At 31.6% G+C, this 20123-nt stretch overlaps 2 protein-coding genes across 2 annotated transcripts in view; one reads left to right on the top strand and one right to left on the bottom strand.

Moving 5' to 3' along the window:
• The window catches only part of LOC122272038 (uncharacterized), a 201163-nt gene that overhangs the window by 114270 nt on the left and 66770 nt on the right, over positions 1–20123 (top strand). The gene's annotated exons all lie outside the window — the stretch shown is intronic.
• LOC122272284 (uncharacterized) lies at positions 1187–19249 on the bottom strand. Its single transcript, XM_071185381.1, has 6 exons — positions 19071–19249; positions 16292–16344; positions 14352–14456; positions 10448–10495; positions 7100–7156; positions 1187–1368 (listed from the first exon to the last, which is right to left on the bottom strand). The coding sequence occupies exons 1-6, from the start codon at positions 19204–19206 to the stop codon at positions 1318–1320; spliced, it is 450 nt and encodes a 149-aa protein (XP_071041482.1). The 5' UTR covers positions 19207–19249; the 3' UTR covers positions 1187–1317.

The following is a 20123-nucleotide window of genomic DNA, read 5'->3' as shown; positions in this document are numbered from 1 at the left end:
TAAAATTCTCAAATTTCTTCAACTGTAGAAAGAAGAAATATCGTAAATTATATAAATTATTTTCTAGGTGCAGTATAATTATAATTTTTTCCAGATCCTCTACATTTTTCCAGGGTCTTATTTTTTGTCTCTTTAAAATTCCTTGCCAAGAAGGCTCCATCAAAGTTTTAAAAATAATCTAGCCCTACAATTTTGTATGCAATTATAGCAATTTATGTATATTTGAATTTAGTATGATATTCACATGTAAATAAGATAAAAACAACATAAAAATCACAAATAATATGAGAAAAAAACTTCATGAATTCCAATTCTGCAATCTTGTAAAATGATGAATGATTAATTAATCGATAAAAATTTTATTTTCAAAGAAAATTAAAAAGAAAAAAAGCAAGATTTTTCTATAAGATTAGACATCAGGCCGAAATTGCTTGTTACCTAAGAGTTTTAAGATATTTTCCATTAACTGTTAATAAATAGATCCCTTGAAGTACCAGTATCACAAATGTAAATAAAAAAATCCCCTACTGATTTTATTTTATTCATTTCTACTTTCTCAAATTGTTTGCTTATCAACGAAGAAAATACAAGGTTAGGCCTTATTGAATTAGTTTATGGTTATCTAAATTTTCTCCTTTGGCGGAAGCAACGTTTCTTATGCTTTTTTGGGACTGTCGCCAAATATAAATAGCTTCCTAGCCCCCAATTAATGAATTAATCTTTTTTACACTGGTTGCTTTTATTTTATGTAAAATACCAATAAAATTTTTCATAAATGTGTCTTTTCATCATTCAATCAATATATTGTAATAAAATTTTTCAATTTTGTTTTTTTCTTCTTTGCAAGCATTTTAATTAAATAGTTTAATAAAGATAACGGAAGTAATAAATAAATAATGGGTAATTAATCATATAAATATTTAATTGCAGGTTTCATAAATCATAACTGGTAAGAAAAGTCTTTATTCTCGAAACCCCTGCGACCTTTCCACAGAACCTAAAAGGTTCCATGGAATACTATTTGAGAATCGCTGATTTAGTATATTGAAAATACATAATCCTTTCTGTTATTTTACAATGTTCTTCGCTACATTTTCTTAGTCTGTTGTCCTCAAGCAAACGTATCTTCAAGCAAACGAAGCAAGAATATTGAAAATCAACAAAAAGAGAAGCATTTACTGTTTAAATTTATTAAGGCTGCTTTTTATTTATTTATTTTGTAAGTAATCATTCGTTAAATACTTTAATGGTCAAAATATTGAAGTTCAATGTTTCTTTATTGAGCTACATTTTAATTCGATGTTAATATTTGATATTTCAGCATTTTTTTTCTCCATGAAGTCTGTTTAATAGTGGTATAACACAGTCCTAAAAAGAAAAGAAAACCTAAATGTTAAAAAAAAACATTTAAAAAAATATATTTCAAAATTTACAACTGTGTAAAAATAATTTCTTTTTTCAATTTTTGTACTTGCAAAAATTATTAAAACAAAATACAAACGCTTATGAATTACCGTGAAAATATGTCAAAATAATTACTTCTAAATAATTCTACAGTCTGCATATATTTTTTTTTTTCACAATACCTTATGAAAATTAGAACAACATATTTTTTTACTTTCTAAGGCATTGATTGCGGTACACTCAAATTATGAAACAGTAATTCCTTTTGTTAGCTTTAATAAAATGTTAAGCGCAGGTCCGGAACAGATTACAGTAAAAAGTAGCGGCACTCAGGGTGGCAGTGCATTTCAGCGTAAAATTTCATCTTACCGGAACATGTTATGGAACAAAAATTCTGATATAGGGTAAACTAACCATTGAAGGAACACTTAAGCTTCGCTTGCCTTTTAAAAAATCATATTAATTTCAAAATTCGTAATTTTAGTTAAATGACAGTGTCAACATATTTGTTACTAATTGAAAATTATGTAAAAAAATTGTAGAGAACTTACATAATATTGTTCTAAAGCTTTGGAGGCTTAAATAACAAGTAGTAAGAAGACCAAGTGAAGGAACAGCTCTTACCAGTGAATGAACACCCAGTAAAGGAGTACTTAATTTTGGTAATTTTTTAATGCTATTTATGAATTTATAAGCCATACAAATATTAAAAAACAAGCCTATTCTTGAAATGATAACATATAAATACTTGGAAAATGTTAACGTTTTCTTTGAAATCATGAATTGAAAATTAAAGTATCAACATATTAACACATACTGTTCATTAACTGGGAAATCTATGCCCAGTAAAGGAACATGCCTGTTCCCTCATTGGTTAGAAGTTGTTTTTCGTATTTTTAACATACTTTTGATGCGGAACATCACTAAAGGTACAAGAAAATTAAAGTTTATCTTTTATTTTCATTAACTTAGAAAAAAAACCAGTAAAGGAACACTTGTTCCTTCACTGGTTCTTCATCGTTTGGTGATTCAGTGAATAAACACCCCTCTATCTCAGTACTTTATTATGCTATGATGCTTAAAGAAAATAAAACGTAACTTCAGTAACTATATTTTGAATTCTCCTTTTCACAGTGTGAAAAATAAAACTATTACATGCAATTAATTCCACTTCAAACATATAAATACAAGCACTCACCTTATAATTTTTTCAAAGAAACAAGCTGTTGCAGAGAAAATAACAAATTCAAATTTTTTTTCCAGAAAAGTCTATTTTACCAGGTATTCCAAAACATTGCTAGATGACTTTCTATTGTTTGGCAGTAAGCTATTGTTACCAATCAATCTAAAGAAAAACTTTCAAATTCCTTTTTTTAATCAATATATATGAAATGTTCCTTCACTGGGTAGTGTTCCTTCACTGGTTGGTTTACCCTACCTTAATTTTTTCAGAATAATATCGTGAAACCACTGGATTACTCTAATTAGAAAAATATTACTCTTAACATTACGGAACATTATTTTACGTCAGAAGTGGATTTTACGGTAAAAATGGATTTTACCGATAATGCACCCAAAGAGTTGGTAATTTATAACGTAATTTGAAACGGAATTTTTCACAGTGCAACTGTGTTCAAATGGTACAGACAAACATGTTCGATTTTATTTGCAAATTAAAACACCGAACACATTGATAATTTTAATTTCGATTGCATGTATTAAAATGATATCTTAACCCATTTTTAGTTAACGGTGCGTTAACTTACAATCTAAATTTTTTTAAATCATTGCGACGAGTAAACTTTATTTTTTAAATTTTATTTAAAAAAAACTTAAAAAAGTGAATTAAATGATTTGTTTATTGATTTGGTAATTGATTGGCATTGATATCTGAATAAATTATTTTTGTGTCTTAAATTAATGTAATTTAAGCATATTTCAATGAAAATAGTAATAATACCATATTTATTACTCGTAAAAATGCCCTTAAAATTTCAATGCTTGGCATCAAATGGTTTAATAGTTTAAAAAGTTGAAAATGTTACCTTGAAAATGCTAAGTAGCTAGCGCAGATGATATTTTAATTTATGAAATCAGACACAAAAGCAAATTTTTTCCGCACAGAATTATCTAATTTTCAACAAGTTTCGAAGGAATCAACTTTCAAATTATAGGAGGAAGCTTTAGTCTAGATGTGGTCCAACAGTATATTCTTGAAAGCGGGAGTAGAATTCGCATCGACGCTCGACACCCATCGAAAGCTCTATCTCCTGAGATACCGCGGTTTTCACCCCATATGTGTTAGTTTTACTAACTGCGTATTTGGTCATAGCTCCGGACTCTTTATGCAAATCAAAACCTTTTGTCACTAAAGTTTAACCTCTTGATTGCCGAGGTAAATTTCGAGATTCATCCTCCTGCCTAGTACAATCGGTTTCAACAGAGTCATACGTTGTTTCGGTGTGTAATTGCAGAAAAGAAGAGACTCTCTCATCAATCTAAGAACTGCTTCTTTTAAAAAATAAATAAATAAATTGAACAAGAAATAACGAAATTCAAAATTTGATGTATAGTAGTATAATAATAATAGAAACAACTTATTAGAAGTCTTCTGTCGTGTGTTAGATCCTAAAATATGTAGAACACGAAGTAATGTCATATTCCGAAGTTTCTCACTCTGAAGTTGAAGAAAAATAGTTATCTAATTCAATTTCAGACATATTTGCACTAAAATTAAAACTTTCATTATCCAATTCACTTTCAGACATATTTGCACAAAAAATAAAAACTTGTATTTTCTCATTCACTTTCAGACATATTTGCACAAAAAAAACTTTTATTATTTAATACACTTTCAGCAATATTTGAACAAACAATAAAAACTTTTATTACACATGGAGATAAAAACGGAAGCGAAAGGAAAGTAAAAAAGCGCGTGCTACTCAAAAGAAACACAAACAATAACAACACTGTTATGATTTATTTTCTTGAAACTTCTTCACCCTTCCCCACTTGTCTGAAATCCTTTGAAAATACACTCAAATTCATTCTTTTGCACTCTAAAGCGGGTGGTATTAATTCTATGACTCATAGTAGCACATGGTAAAGCGCATTGACCAGTTCGTACTTTTGAAAGGTGTGTATATGTCACGGCGAATTAAAGACCGAAATCGGTGGTTGTTGAGTTTCACCGGTGAATGTCGACAAACACCAAATACGTCGGTGAAAGATCGAATATTTCATTACATTCTTGTACATTCGGATCCTCGCTGGTGTATGTCGACAATCACAGATATGCTTTGGTAAATGTCCCAAATATTTATTACATTCGATTTGATATGAATTTATTCGTGGATATAATTACATTTATTTGATATTTTAGCCCTACACTGATTTTTTTTTAAGGTTAAGTGCCAATGTCCGGTATACATTTGCCCGGTATACCCAACACTGATGTTTTTTTAAGGTTAAATGCCACTGTCCGGTATGCATTTGCCCGGTATACCCTACACTGATGTTTTTTAAGGTTAAGTGCGTCTGCCCGGTATACATTTGTCCGGTATAACCTGCACTGATGTTTCTTTAAGGTTAAGTTCCACTGCCCGGTTTACATTTGCCCGGTATACCCTACACTGATGTTTTTTTAAGGTCAAGTGCCACTGCCCGGTATACCCTACACTGATGTTTTTTAAGGTTAAGTGCCACTGCCCGGCATACATTTGCCCTGTATACCCTACACTGATGTTTTTTTAAGGTCAAGTGCCACTGCCCGGTATACCCTACACTGATGTTTTTTAAGGTTAAGTGCCACTGCCCGGCATACATTTGCCCTGTATACCCTACACTGATGTTTTTTTAAGGTCAAGTGCCACTGCCCGGTATACCCTACACTGATGTTTTTTTAAGGTTAAGTGCCACTGCCCGGTATACCCTACACTGATGTTTTTTTAAGGTTAAGTGCCACTGCCCGGTATACATTTGCCCGGTATACCCTACACTGATGTTTTTTTAAGGTTAAGTGCCACTGCCCGGTATACATTTGCCCGGTATACCCTACACTGATGTTTTTTAAGGTCAAGTGCCGTTACCCGGTATATATTTGCCCGATACTCCAAACACTGATGTTTCTTCTAATCTATCGTCAGTAAGTATTAAAATATAGAATAAATATAAATATATTAAATAAATATAATTATATTAAGGAATAAATTAATATAAAATTGGATATAACAAATATTTCGGACATTCACCAAAGCGACTACGTGAATGTTGACATTCACCGGTGAATGTTGACATTCTCCAGATTTCGGTGCTTCACCGTAACATATATACGCCAGGGGCAGTTAACGCATCAGCTTAGCTAAGTCCGCGGTAGACAAGGAGTTAAAACGTGTCTATTTTAAGACAAGATCCTATTATTAAGATATGTTTTTTTAACATTCTTCAATTTCATAATAATCAATTAAATGAGCTTAACATTTTTAATATCTATGGATCATGTCTCTTTGACTATGGAATACGCAAACTCATAAAAATATCTCGTTAGGAAATCAGCTACTATTCCGTTTCTGGTAGGCCGTAAAAACTTACTAATTTAGTACTGGAAATTAAATACATACATTAATATTCAAGGAACCTATTTCATATTTTTACTTTACATATTACCAGAGCCGAGTTGGCTCAGGGAATGGAGCAGTTGTTTTACAATGAGGTGAACCAGGTTCGATGCCAGGTTCATCCCAGCGATGACTGGTCGATATGAATTCCGCACTCGGCTCGTAAAGACTATAGTGCTTTAATAAAACGTTTCCAGTGGTCTAACGGTTTTCTTGATTTTCCTCTCCATGTAACGAAAACAAAGGTGATTTCCATCAAAGTCCTCCTCGAAGACTAATCTCCCCCAATGTATGATCCAGGAGTTCTCTTGTGTTTTAAGTGTGATTCAAAATTTCAAGGATATGGAGTTGAGCATTGATGGGCCTGGTGTTTAAAGCCGGTTATAAAGTAAAATAAAATACGTTTTATCGCAATATGTTACACGTCATTGGAAGCAATGATAGTTTTGTGTTTTTTTACGATCTCTGGAAACGAAATAGTGCCGAAATAGCACTTAAAAAATGTATGAAATAGTGAACTCTTCGTATAGAAGGTCTAACATTCTACAATTGAAATGTGACCCTTTCAGAACCGTGTTTACATGTACATGAAAATACTGTATTCTGCCTTACCATCTCACAATATCCAACATGGAACGAGCCCTCCTGATTCTATAGGCCCAGGAATACACGGATGCTACCTCAATATGGAACTTTTACGTATACATCTAGCATTAGATCGTATACGTAATCGTATCGTATCGTACTTTAAATCGTATCGTATCGTATACGTGCCATATCGTATCCTCACTGAATAAATAAAAACTCTTATATTTGCGGGTCAACAGAAATGTTTTTTTCTTTATCTGCCTGTCTTGAATGGGTTAAGAATCACAATTTAGTTAGCAATTTTTTTAGTAACTACTGTATGAATAAATACTAGTTTTATGAATAAATTTATAAATCTTTATCTCAAAAATATTAAATATTAATTCTAGAAATAAATAAAGTTACATAATAAATAAATACATGTTAAATATTTCATTTATAAATAAATATATCCCATTATTAAATTATTTAAAATACCAAGTGATACTTACAGTCATTTCTGTCATTTTTTTGCATGATACAACTTGCATAAAATCAGCACACGTTGACTAAAAATGTAAAAGCATATTTATATGTAAAAAATGTAAAAGCATGTATATGATTTAAAAGCTGATTTATCATTAGTAAAGTTAATAAATATTTCATTCTATAGAAAAACTGGCGCTAAAACCATGATACAATTCCACAAACCTGTTAAAAATGACTACACATTTGTTTTGTTCAACTTTTTGTTTTTACATATTTTGAATAAATGTTTCGATGGCTGTCTATTTTATTGTTTTCAAAATGCTATTTCTATATTTTCAGAGATAGAAGTATTTTATCTAATTTCGTTATCACGATATTCATAATATATATACACCGAAGAGCCATTACATTCTGACCACCCTGCATCTATAACAATGAGCTCGCCCAGGTTTTCCTGGTTTTTCGCCCAGGAACAATGTTTTCACGGGTCACATTAGGACCCATAATCCTCATAGAACAATCCCTGGTGTCTGTAAGCTTCTTGAACATAGTTGCAGACCTGGTTCACCCATTAATGGCAACAGTTTTTCCTGCGGGGGATGGTGTTAACCAACAGGATAATGCACCATGTCATAAAGGTCGAATCTTCGAGGAACATTCCAGTAACTTTCAAGTCATGTCTTGGCCCCCAAATTGTCCTGACTTTAATCCAATAGAGCATTTGTGGTCCTACTTGGATAGCAAAATTCGTGCTGCCACGCTACCCCCTCGCAATGTGAGGGAATTGCAGGACCAGTTGGTGAGCGCTTGGTACCAGATACCTCAGACTACCTATCAGCACCTTGTGGAAACAATGCCACGGAGGGTGCTAGCAGTTTTGAGGGCTAAAGCTGGTCCTACATGTTATTAGCAGGGTGGTCATAATGTAATGGCTCTTCGGTGTATATCTTAATATCTCCCCCTAAAAATTAACCTATAATATTCAAATTCTGTCAGGTATTATACTATGATATACTGTAGTACCATACCAATATGGGAATTATTATGGACAAATTAGGGAGCCTACAATTGACCCAATCTTGATGCTTCGCGAACTTTCTCAAAAATACACTAATCTTGCAGTGCAGATGATATTTTAAGTAATGAAATCAGACACAAAACCCTACTTTCTCTGAATAAACACGCCTTCTTTTCAAAGGATTTCGATTTATGGAACTTTCGGCCGATGTCCCACAGAAACAATTGATTGATATAAATATTAATTTTTATTAAGTAGTTGCAATTGCATTACCTCCACACTGTCCTTGATACAGATTGATGTTTTCTGATACGGTAAGATATATGTTTTTATTGTATACATAAGTACATACTTTAAAATTGCAAAGAAAGATGGAAAATTAGAAATTATTATCAAAGTCGAATATAAGCCTTTTTTATCATATTTTTCAGCACTTAAAATACATTATCAAGAGAGCTTAAAACGGGTAATTAGGGAAATCCGCAAAATTAAAATTCTTCATCAGTGTATCCAAAATTTTTAAAAATAATCTTTCTATATCAAACTAACTATCTAACTATCAGACTACAATTAACGCCAAAAACAATAGTTAATATTTTGAAATATTCAAAGAGTTAAAGTAGTATTTCCCATAATTACAGACATAAAAATTTATTATGAGATCAAAGCTTGGCGAGCGGACGCTAATTCCAAAATCACAGTTAAATTAACCACCATTCCATATTTAAGAAAAACCCGTATGAATTTTTTCATTGGCGGAGGAGAAATATAGCACACGTGTTCTACAGAAAAAGATCATCTTCTTCGACGGGTAACCCTTCAACCTCGGTAGTAATTGAATGCTACAGTAGAATTAGGAAACAATCAACTAAACTGCTGTTTTTTCCTCCACAATATTTTGGTAAATGTGGATTCGTCGTGGTTTTTCTCAAGAATTTCATTCCAAGGCTTTCATCGTGTTTGTCTTTACTTTTCTAATTCTTCCTCTTCCTCAGCACTACAGCCTAAAGCAAGCCAATGTTTATCAGTCTTACTCCTCCTATAAATACAATTTACTGCAAATTTTCTTCGTTTGCTAACTCCTAATGATCTCAAATTCTTTTAAACGCAATCTAACCACCTCGTAAGAGGTCAGCCTCGTTTTTTTCTACCTTCGATCTTCGAGAATGTCTAATTTTGAACATTCAGAGGTATTAATTTGTTATGGCAACTTGGAGGACTTTGTGATCCGGACAGATTTAACGTGCACCAGTCACCATTTAATAAAATGAGGATTCTTCGAACGGCTGGATTCGAACTCCCGTTCTCAAAGACGTCCTACCAACCAGGCTATCACGTCCCGCCTTTGGTGTTCATCTGTGTATCTCTTACAGCTATCTTAAATAAAAGGAATGATAACTAGTCTCTTTGTCAAAGGACTCTCACTGAATAGAAAACATCTGATACACTGGACATCAGGTAAGCTCTACACTTAAGGCTTCGAAATGTTATTCATTAGGTTATCGACAAGCTTGCACTGGATATCAAGTTCAAACTTCACCTCAAATTTCTTTGTCCTGGTAATACAAACCGCAAGTTGCTTTGAATGATACAAAAAGAGGGTATATCTAAATTCTTTTTCGTTTATTGTTTCAAGAGTTTGCCTTAGCGAACGAATCGAATCAACTGCATGATCTAATTAGTGATCTTTTATTAAGTATAATTTACCTTTTTAAAGAGCTATCCCCCTTAACGTCTTTTATATGACTGTGAAAACTTTCCTTGTGATTTTTGTATTAGGTGTTTGATGGAATAATTTAGCCTGTTTGGATCAATTATCTTTACTTTCATACCTTTCTTTAATATAATTAAAGTTAGTAAAATAAATGCTTTAAATATTTACAATTCAAAACATGTGACTGTAACGTACAATCAGTAATCACCTTGCTTTCATGCACTTTTGTATCTAAGCTCATTGATTAAAAATATATGTACTTCATTGAACTAATAATGCGTTTCATATTGAATGGTAATTTAAAAATATTAATTTCTAAAAATGTAAGTATTTCCACAATTCTTTAAGAGAAATTTTCTGGAACAAACATAATTTTCGGAAAGGAAAGAAATTTAATCAATTGATGTAGTTTCTTTCAGAATATTAGACACATGCCCAATAAACTCTGAAGGATATAGGAATTTTTCTATAAATCTCTGACGACCACTTAAAATATATGAGATAATCTTTTAAATATTAAAATATCAGAGGCCCTAATTTTAGTTTCGATAATTTTTTTTCCTTTTTTCAGCACTTTGCAGCATATAACTTCTAAAACAGTATTTAAACATACAAAATAAGTTTATTACAAATACTTACTGAATATTCTTCTAACATTTGCTGCAGATGATGGATGAAAAATTCATGCTTAAAAAGAGAAATATACCTTAGATAAATTGCTATAATATAATTTTTTTCTCATAAAAAGTTAATTTAATGATTAAAATTCATAATAAGTTCAAGATCAACGTCCTTTTCAACGCAAACGAGATTTTTAAGGAACCCCAAGAAACAGAAGCTAAAAGAAATTTCTGATACTATATCAAAATGTACTAAATATATACACCAAAGAGCCATTACATTATGATCACCCTGCTTATAACATGCAGGACCATCTTTAGCCCTCAAAAATTGCTAGCACCCGCCGTGGCATTGATTCCACAAGGTGGTAGTCTGAGGTATCTGGTACCAAGCGCTCACCAATTGGCTCACCAACAGCACGAATTTGATTTTCCAAGTAGGACCACAAATGCTCTATTGGATTAAGGTCAGGTGAATTTGGGAGCCAAGACATGACTTGAAATTCACTGGAATGTTCCTCGACGATTCGACCCTTATGACATGGTGCATTATCCTGTTGGTAAACACCATCCCTCGCAGGAAAAACTGTTGCCATGAATGGGTGAACCTGGTCTGCAACTATCAAGTAGCTTACAGACGTCAGGGATTGTTCTATGAGGATTATGGGTCCTAATGTGCCCCATGAAAACATTGTTCCTGGGCGAGAAACCNATATATATATAGTGGATTAGATTTGCGTATACCGGATGACCAGAAAGTAATGTCGTTTTGGTGCATTTGATATTTGTCATCAAGATTTTATTTTCAATCAATAATGTATTCACCCTCATCTACAACAACCTTTCAATGCCGGATCGAAAATGAATCGAAAGGGATTTAAAAAAACTGAATTGGATTTTAAGACTAACGAATATTTATCAATTCGTCAGATTTTATTGCGTTTTTGTTCCGTTTATTACAAAAAATTGTGGGAAATGGGATACACTGTAAAAAAAAATTCCGCATTAAATTGCGTTAGAATTGCCGGCCTATTTCACCGTTAAATCCATTTTCACCGGAACATGTTACGGATTAAAAAAATCTGATATACTATATTGCAACTTTTACAGTAATTATTACCGCAAAATCAGTGACTCATTACTGTAAAAAATATGGCATAATATTTTCTGACGAAATTGGATTTTACTGTAAAATGGAATTTGTGAATGATGCACCCAAAGTGCGGGTACTTTATAACATAATTTGATCCAAGATTTATTACAATGTACCCTAACTACCGAATAATTTTGGCGACCAGATGAATTTCATTAAACACCGGTGTTAATGATAGGAAAACAGAGGGTCTGGTACATTTCCCCGACATAAGTTGTCAATAGCTCGGTTGCTCGATACCTCAATTTCTCGATTCCGTTTGCCCGCCAACTCATTTGTCCTCTGTCCAACGGAGGCAATTGCTCGTGAGCTCATTTTTACGTCAAGTACGTTTGTCAGATAGGTATGTTTGCCCAACTACTCATTTGTTCAACGGTGCGTATTTGTTCCAAAAAAAAAGAGGAAAAGAAAAAAAACGGAAATTTGGACTAATTGACAGATAAATATTATGTAATAAATCATTAGTTTTTGAAAAATTCTAATTATGCTCTCTTCGTTCTTTAGTACAGCCCTCCATTAAAACCACCTTGCCCATACAACTGATACATTAAGTTTCGTTTTTTTATTCCACAGACGCAATTATATTTTAACGCCTATCAGAACGTTCAGATTGAATGTTTTCATTTTAATTAAGCAACCGAGATTTAGTAATTTGATTCCTTGTAGGAAAAATGATGCGTATGTTAGAATGCTGTTGTTGTAGTTCATTTACGTCGCACTAGAGCAGCACAATGGGCTGTTGGCAACGGTCTGGGAAACATCCCTGAGGATGATCCGAAGACATGCCATCACAATTTTGATCCTCTGCAGAGGGGATGGCGCCCCCCGCATCGGTAGCCCGACGACCTGCATGTGAAGTCGAGCACTTTATGGTAGAACAGTTTAACGAGGACTAATATCACACACCCTCGGTCCCTACGCAGACTGATCCAAGTGGTCACCCTCCCGCACACTGATTAGCCAGTGATGCTTGACTTCGGTGATCTGCTGGGAACCGTGCCTTAATAATCAGTCCACTACCGGACTGCGTATGTTAGATTCTTATTGGAAGTAGTCGTAATCTGCAATCAGAATACCAAGAATATAATAAATATGAATACGTATTATAAAAAATAAAGAGAAATATTCTATGAACAATAGCGAAAAATAACAAAAAACTAAAATCATTTCCCCTAAATTGTAGCTCTGACTGGTGAATGAAACTGCCAGACAAATAATTTGACAGGCAATTCGACATCTCGGAAAATGTATCGTCAGGCAATCATACTTGCTCGACAAATGAGTCTTTAGAAAATCAGAGTCGCGTATTTGAGTTGTCGGGCAACCGAATGTCGGGAAAATGACTGGATCAGAAAACAAAAATGTGGTATAAAGTTTATCTTTGCCCTGCGAGTACTTTTAAATGCTGTTTGATCTAATATCAACACTACAGCATTTAAAATACTCACTATATTATTGTTATACAATTTTAAAATTGTTAAAATAATGTGGTTATTAATTATTAAGGTATGAAATTTCTTAATTTTGAAGTGGTAACTGTTGATGGTGCCTCCGTGGGGGCATCGGAGTACAAAAGGTTAATTTTTAGCAATCTGAGGGTTACAATTATGATGTTATCAAAAATTTCATCAAATTCCTGAAAGTAACTCAGTTTCAGTAGCAATCGTTGCATTTCCGAGGTGTTTATTCATTAACGTAATTAAAACTTATGAAGGAAATAGGGTAAACTAACCAGTGAAGGAACACTTAAGCTTCGCTTGCCTTTTAAAAAATCATATTAATTTCAAAATTCTTAATTTTAGTTAAATGGCAGTGTCAACATATTTGTTACTAATTGCAAATTATGTAAAAAAAAATTGTAGAGAACTTACATAATATTGTTTTAAAGTTTTGGAGGTTCAAATAACAAGTAGTAAGAAGACCAAGTGAAGGAACAGCTCTTACTAGTGAATAAACACCCATTAAAGGAACACTAAATTTTGGTTATTTTTTAATGCTCTTTATGAATTTATAAGTCATACAAATATTCAAAAACAAGCCTATTCTTGAAATTATAACGTATAAATACTTGGGAAATGTTAAATTTTCTTTTGTAATCATGAATTCAAAATTAACGTGTCAACATATTAACACATACTGTTCATTCACTGGGAAATCTATGCCCAAAAAAAGGAACATGCGTGTTCCCTCACTGGTTAGAAGTTGTTTTTCGTATTTTTAACATACTTTTGATGCGGAACATTACTAAAGGTACAAGAAAATTAAAGTTTATAGTTTATCATTAGTTATATCATTAGCTTAGAAAAAAACCCAGTAAAGGAACACTTATTCCTTCACTGGTTTTTCATCGTTTGGTGATCCAGTGAATAACCCCCCCCCCCTTATCTCAGTACTTTATTATGCTATGATGCTTAAAAAAAATAAAACGTAACTTCAATAACTATATTTTGAATTCTCTTTTTCACAGTGAGAAAAATAAAACTATTACATGCAATTTATTACACTTCAAACATATAAATACAAACATACACCTAATAATTTTTTCAAAGAAACAAGGTGTTGCAGAGATAATAACAATTTCAAAATTTTTTCCAGAGAAGTCTATTTGACCAGGTAATGCAAAACATTGCTAGATGACTTCCTATTGTTTGGCAGTAAGCTATTGTTACCAATCAATCTAAAGAAAAACTTTCAAATTCTTATTTTTAATCAATATATATGAAATGTTCCTTCACTGGTTGGTTAACCCTACGTAATTTTTTCCCCTTACCTGCTGATCTTTATCCATGTTGCAGAATTCATTATATGCTGCTTCTGAGTCTGACCATTCTCTGTTGGCAATATCTCCCATAATCTTCAGCATCTTCGTTATTGTCTTTAAAAAAAAGTTATTATTCCTTCAGAAGGAAGCCAGTAGAAAAAAAAGTTATCATCCTATAGCTTAGATGTTTTTGATTAGATTTTCATTTTCAAAAAACCAATATTAAAATTGAAATAGATTAGATTAACATTGGTTCATTGGTGCTTGATTAGTGCTTCGTAAACAAACACCTGAAAATTATTTTTTATCAATGAATATTGCTACCTTTTTCAATGGATTTTAACTCTCAGAACACAAGGTAGGGGAAACGGCAGTCTTAAAATATGGTCACTATAGCTTAGTCCGGAAAGTGGCCGAAAGTTTAGGCCACTGCTTATTAGTTTCCATGTTTACTTACTTCGCCTCGTTTCGGGTACTTTTTAAGCGAATCGAAAAATCTTAAAAATCGTTTTACAAGTAAAATAACTTATTCGTTCCTGCAGTAAAAATAACTTTTTATTAATTTGTTACTGTTTTATTTAATTATTTTGTACTATAATAGCCGAAAAAAAATTGAAGGGTGGGTTTTACAAACTTTAATTATATTTTAATCCGCATAATTTAAAATTATAAAATTAGCGGAATCGATCAATTAGGTTTTGAGTTAAAAGTGTTAAAATAAAATTATTTTCAGATTTTTATTTTTGAATACCTAAGCCGATTTCGTTCAATCTTGTAATTTGTCACCTAATTTTGTAAAAAAATGTATACCTTGCAATTCAAATTTACTTTGAAAAATTTTATCTTTGAATGAAGAAGTTTTATTGTAGTGTTTAAAAAATATTTATTTGCTTAAAAGTCTTACAGATGTAGCGAAAATGCGAGAGAAGTTTGAGTATTTTCTTTACTCTGAGCTGTTGTGACCAAATTCGCCTGATTTCAACTACTTAAGCGTTAAAATCCTAGAAATAGCACGAAAATAATTCAATTTCTTCATTTTTTACTCTGCATAATGTACTGTGTGTAAAAAAATTAAACATACAGAATAACTTTTAATCTAATGTTCGTTTTGGCTAAAATTACTTACTTCTCAGCAGTTGAATGAAAGTATTTCCTGTAAGCTTAAATTTAATTTAAAATCTTGATTTTTCTTAATAACAAATTTATGTTGGGTCCTTTCAAAATTATTTTACTGGTTCAATTTAATATTCTCTTTACACTAATTTATTTATTGAATATTATATTAATAAAATAAGTTTTAACATTCAATATTGCTGTTTTTTAAAAAAAATGATAACAGTGTTCATTAGTATACAATTGGAATCTATAACTTAGAGGCATACTTTTTAAATATTGTAAGCTTATTATTTTTAAGCTTATTGTTAGCTTCCTCTAAAAGCAAATTTATTTTTTACCTCTATTCCGAATCATAATGATCATTAATGTTCTTGTGAGCTACTTAGTATATTTCAGCACTAAGTGTGTGTAGTAAAAATTAAAATATTTAAAAGATAAAAAATTATATTAAATTCTAGAGCTTAAACTGTATTCATTAATTCTTAAAATGTGTGCAATTGCCCCAAAATGCATTAAAAAATGAATTTTGCAAACTATTTATGCAGCGAATATTCAGTATTTGGTTCAAAAGTCAAATATTTGGTTCGGCCTAATAATAATTGTGGCATTTTTGTTGCTGCTAGGTAACGGTACTATCTGGGTTAGAGCCATTTGAAATTTAGTAGCAGTAGAAAATAATGCTTACATTGATAAATGTTATAATTCTTAAAATGCATCAAAAAGTTACGAATTTTGCAATGGAACGTCAATATATTAAGATTCTAGCGATAAAACGGTACCTATTTCTTCAAATTTGTTTTTATGCATAAACTTAAAAAAAAAAAAATTCTTACCTCATCAGATGCCAGTTTTTGGCATTTATCATACTTATCAAGGGCGTCTTTATCTGAAAAAAAAACATTCATTTTCAAAAATTATCTAATTTACGAGTTTCAAAATGGTCTAGACAAACAAATATTAAGATATACGTTGATTAAATTCATATTTCAATGAGAATGTTTTCTCTTTTGTAAGCGTATGAGGAAAAACATAATTAATTATTTACAAATGACTTTGGTAAAGTATTGATGGTAATAGAGTATTATATTGGTAAAATTATTTTTTTAAATTGCATCTGAGGAAATTTATTCAGCTAACAATAAGCAAAAAGAAGTTTTTTGGAGGATGGTTTGTGAGCATATAGAACATACTTTTGATTTCGGTAAGCGAAGTAAATTTAAAAAACGCATTGAATTGTACTTATACTCCTTTACATTTTTAAAGTTCCGAAATATTTTTCTGTCTTTGGGGGGGGGGAGGGAATAAAATTAAAAATAATATTAGTGAAAATGTTAAAAAAATGGTTATTCTTTTCAAAAATAGATCAAACAAAAAATAATCAGCATTTTCAAACTTAATATCTTTTCTCATAATATGAACATAATACAAAAAATATATCAAACTACATTAGAAATTTAATTTGTGATTATTGAAATTAGTGGATGCGGTCCTATTTGCTTCCGTGAAGCTCTTTTGAAGCTCATGAAAATAAAATGAGAACAGGATAAAGTGGATTTAGACCGGTTAGCTGGGATTGAAAGGTCTGTTGGAGTTCGATCTAGAAACTGTGAGATATAATTAAAATATTAAATATTTAGTAGCATACAATATATCATTCATGAGCCGTGATGGCTCAGGGGATAGAACGTTCGCCTTCGAATAAGGCGAACCGGGTTCGAATCCCAGCAATGGCTGGTAGATACGAAATCCGCATCCTGCTTGCACCGACCACAGTGCTGACGGAAAATATTCTCAGTTTTAGACGGATCATGGGTTAGAGTTCCCTTGCCTTCAGGCTAACCGTGGGAGATTTTCGTGGTTTTCCTCTCCGTGTAACGCAAATGTTGGTTAGTTCCATCAAAAAAGCCCTTCTCGAAGGCAAATTTTTCTCCAATACTTGATCCAGGAGTTCCCTTGTCCTCTGGATTGATTTAAAAATTACAAGGCTACGGAGTTGAATACTAGCAGTCGTAAACCCGAAATATTGGGTGGGTCGGTTGTTCAAAGCTGGTTACAAAATAAAATTCATTCTAGAAAAGACTTAAATTTCATTCTAATCATTCTTGAAAAGGTATTACCTATTTTAATAAAAGTTTTTTTTTCTAGAAAAAGTTTAATCACCTAGTCATAACTCACTAGAGGGGAATTTTATATGACGATTTAAGAATATTATGCTTGTAATTGACATGCGATATAATTATCTTTTTCTTCCGCTGCTCTGCAGCTTTCGTGAGCCACATAACACATGAAGGTAACACACATGAAGGAGACGCACATGAAGGAGGATGGAGAGACATGGTAATGCCTGGTTTACCCAGAGAGCAGAGGCTATTGAGACGAAACATAACAGTTTCACTAATAGATTATATCCTTATTGTTTGCTAAGTTATGAAGCTTTTAAGAACGCATAACGAGATGGGATAAAAATAACTTTCATAAGCGTAATGACTAATAATTATTGATAGTTTGATAATAAAAGAACTTTAGAAAGTTATAATAGCTAAACAAACGTATCTGCAGAGACAACGTGAATTAATCAACAACAATAAACACATCAAAATGGTAGGTCCTTCTTCTTGAATAATAAAGTGTAGTTCAGAATTTTTCGGCTAGAAATCATAACTAATTTCGAAGCAATCGAGCTTACACCATTTCTTTCTAACCATAGCGTAGTCGATCAAATTTCGGCCTCAGTTTTTCCTTTTTTGATTGAAAGTACTCATTGTCTCTAGTCATAACTGTTACCAAGATTTCGATTTACTTGGATTTATAAAAGAAATGAATGAGCAATTTAAACTGTTATGTTGAACTAATTAATTCATCTATAATCAAACAAGTTAATCTTTTTATTAGAAAACAGGAAGTTTAACCTAGAAAGACGAACATGAAAACGGTTGGAGAAAGAAGGGAGTAAAGTAATAAGCACCCCTATCTCCAATTTTCGCACCCATCCATATAGTTAAAGCAGACATGAGGAATTCGAAACAGATGTATTTAACCGAATGTAATATATTAGATAATACATTATATTAGGTATACATTTAGATAATTAATTTGAAAAATTTGTGTGAAAATTTGCTGAAAATAATGAAAGTAAATTTGTTTAAGAAAATCCAATAATACTTTGATATTTTCTGTTTTAAACAAAATTTTTTTTTTCAAAACTAGTCACGGAAAGGTTTTTAAAAGCATTTAAATTTAAAATTACAACAAAGTTCAAGGAAATGTAAGTATGTTTTGCTTACATTTCCTTGAATGTACTCCTTTGAATTAATGTACTCCTTTGTTTTATGAATGTTATTATGAATGTTATGTATATTTTTATGAATGTATGAATGCTAATTATAAATGTACTCCTTTGTTTTATGTATAGTCACTTAGGAAAATTATCCTTTTTTAAAAATCACTTACTCGCTTAACTCCTTAAACTCACTCACCTACTTACTTAACACACTAAACTCACTTACTTACTCACTTACTTAACTCACTTACTTACTTACTAAACTTACTTATTGATAAGGTGCAATAATTACAACGCACACGTTAACGATATAAACATAAAAGTATTCTCACCCTCTAATTTGCATTTAATCCATTTTATGCAAGATTCAAAGTATTCACCGTCACCTATGTCTCCCGAACTTGAAGACATGTTAAAACCATTTACAATGGTCAAAACAATAATAGTTAATGTTAAATTAATTTTCATCTTAACAACAATGATTATTTACTGCCTTATTTTAATATCTATACTCGGCTATCTATACTCAACTCAGATGAATCAGCTTTAAATATGTAAAAATTAGCTGTTTAAACAATAAAGCGTGTTGAGAAATATTGTGGATTGATTGAATAGGTAAGTTTTGTCTAAAATAATGCGAAATTCACTTTACGTGGTGATCTATTTCCCTATTTTTTGTTTGGAACTTTGGATTTTAAAGAAAAATTAGAAAAATAAACTGTATTTCGATTGCATTATTTTTTTGATCAAAATATAATCTATTATAATTTATTTTGATATTGTTGGTTTGTATACAACGATGACATTTTTGTAAATTCATTTCATTTTCTGCATTTCCTTTCAATAAAATATATCCCATTCATTTTAATTCCTTTAGTGGAGCAGCATTGTTCTTTCTAGATGCATGGTTTAAAATTTTTTCCATTGTAGATTTCATTCTGTTTTCCTTTCCTTTTGAAGGACGTAAAGTTTATCACGCTCGTGCTACGTTTTTTTTCCGTTCATATACTAGAAAAATAATTATTGAATATAAAGCAAATTCTAACATTATGCAGCATAGCTAGACATGTTGCGTTTTGCTCGTTTTTAATAAGTTCATGAGAAGTACTGGAAAATGGTAAGATTGGTATAATGGTAAGTAAATGATTAGGTATGTAACGGAGTGGTAAAAGGGTAGTTCTTGGTTATTGAAATGATTTTAAACTTTTCATTCTAGAATTAAAACGATTCAAGCTTTACGCGTCATCCAGAACTGACCACCATTTAAAATGTAAGCACTTTAGCTAATGGGATAGTTGTTAAAATTTTGATTGACTTAACTTTTTTTCTGTGTTATAAGAAATCATGAATTATTTTGGATAAAAAACTTTTTTTAAATATTCTAA

This window comes from Parasteatoda tepidariorum, chromosome 9 (genome assembly GCF_043381705.1).
Source record: "Parasteatoda tepidariorum isolate YZ-2023 chromosome 9, CAS_Ptep_4.0, whole genome shotgun sequence".
NCBI lineage: Eukaryota > Metazoa > Arthropoda > Arachnida > Araneae > Theridiidae > Parasteatoda > Parasteatoda tepidariorum.
Note: the sequence above shows the minus strand (reverse complement) of the source record. Positions and strands in the feature narration are given on the sequence as shown.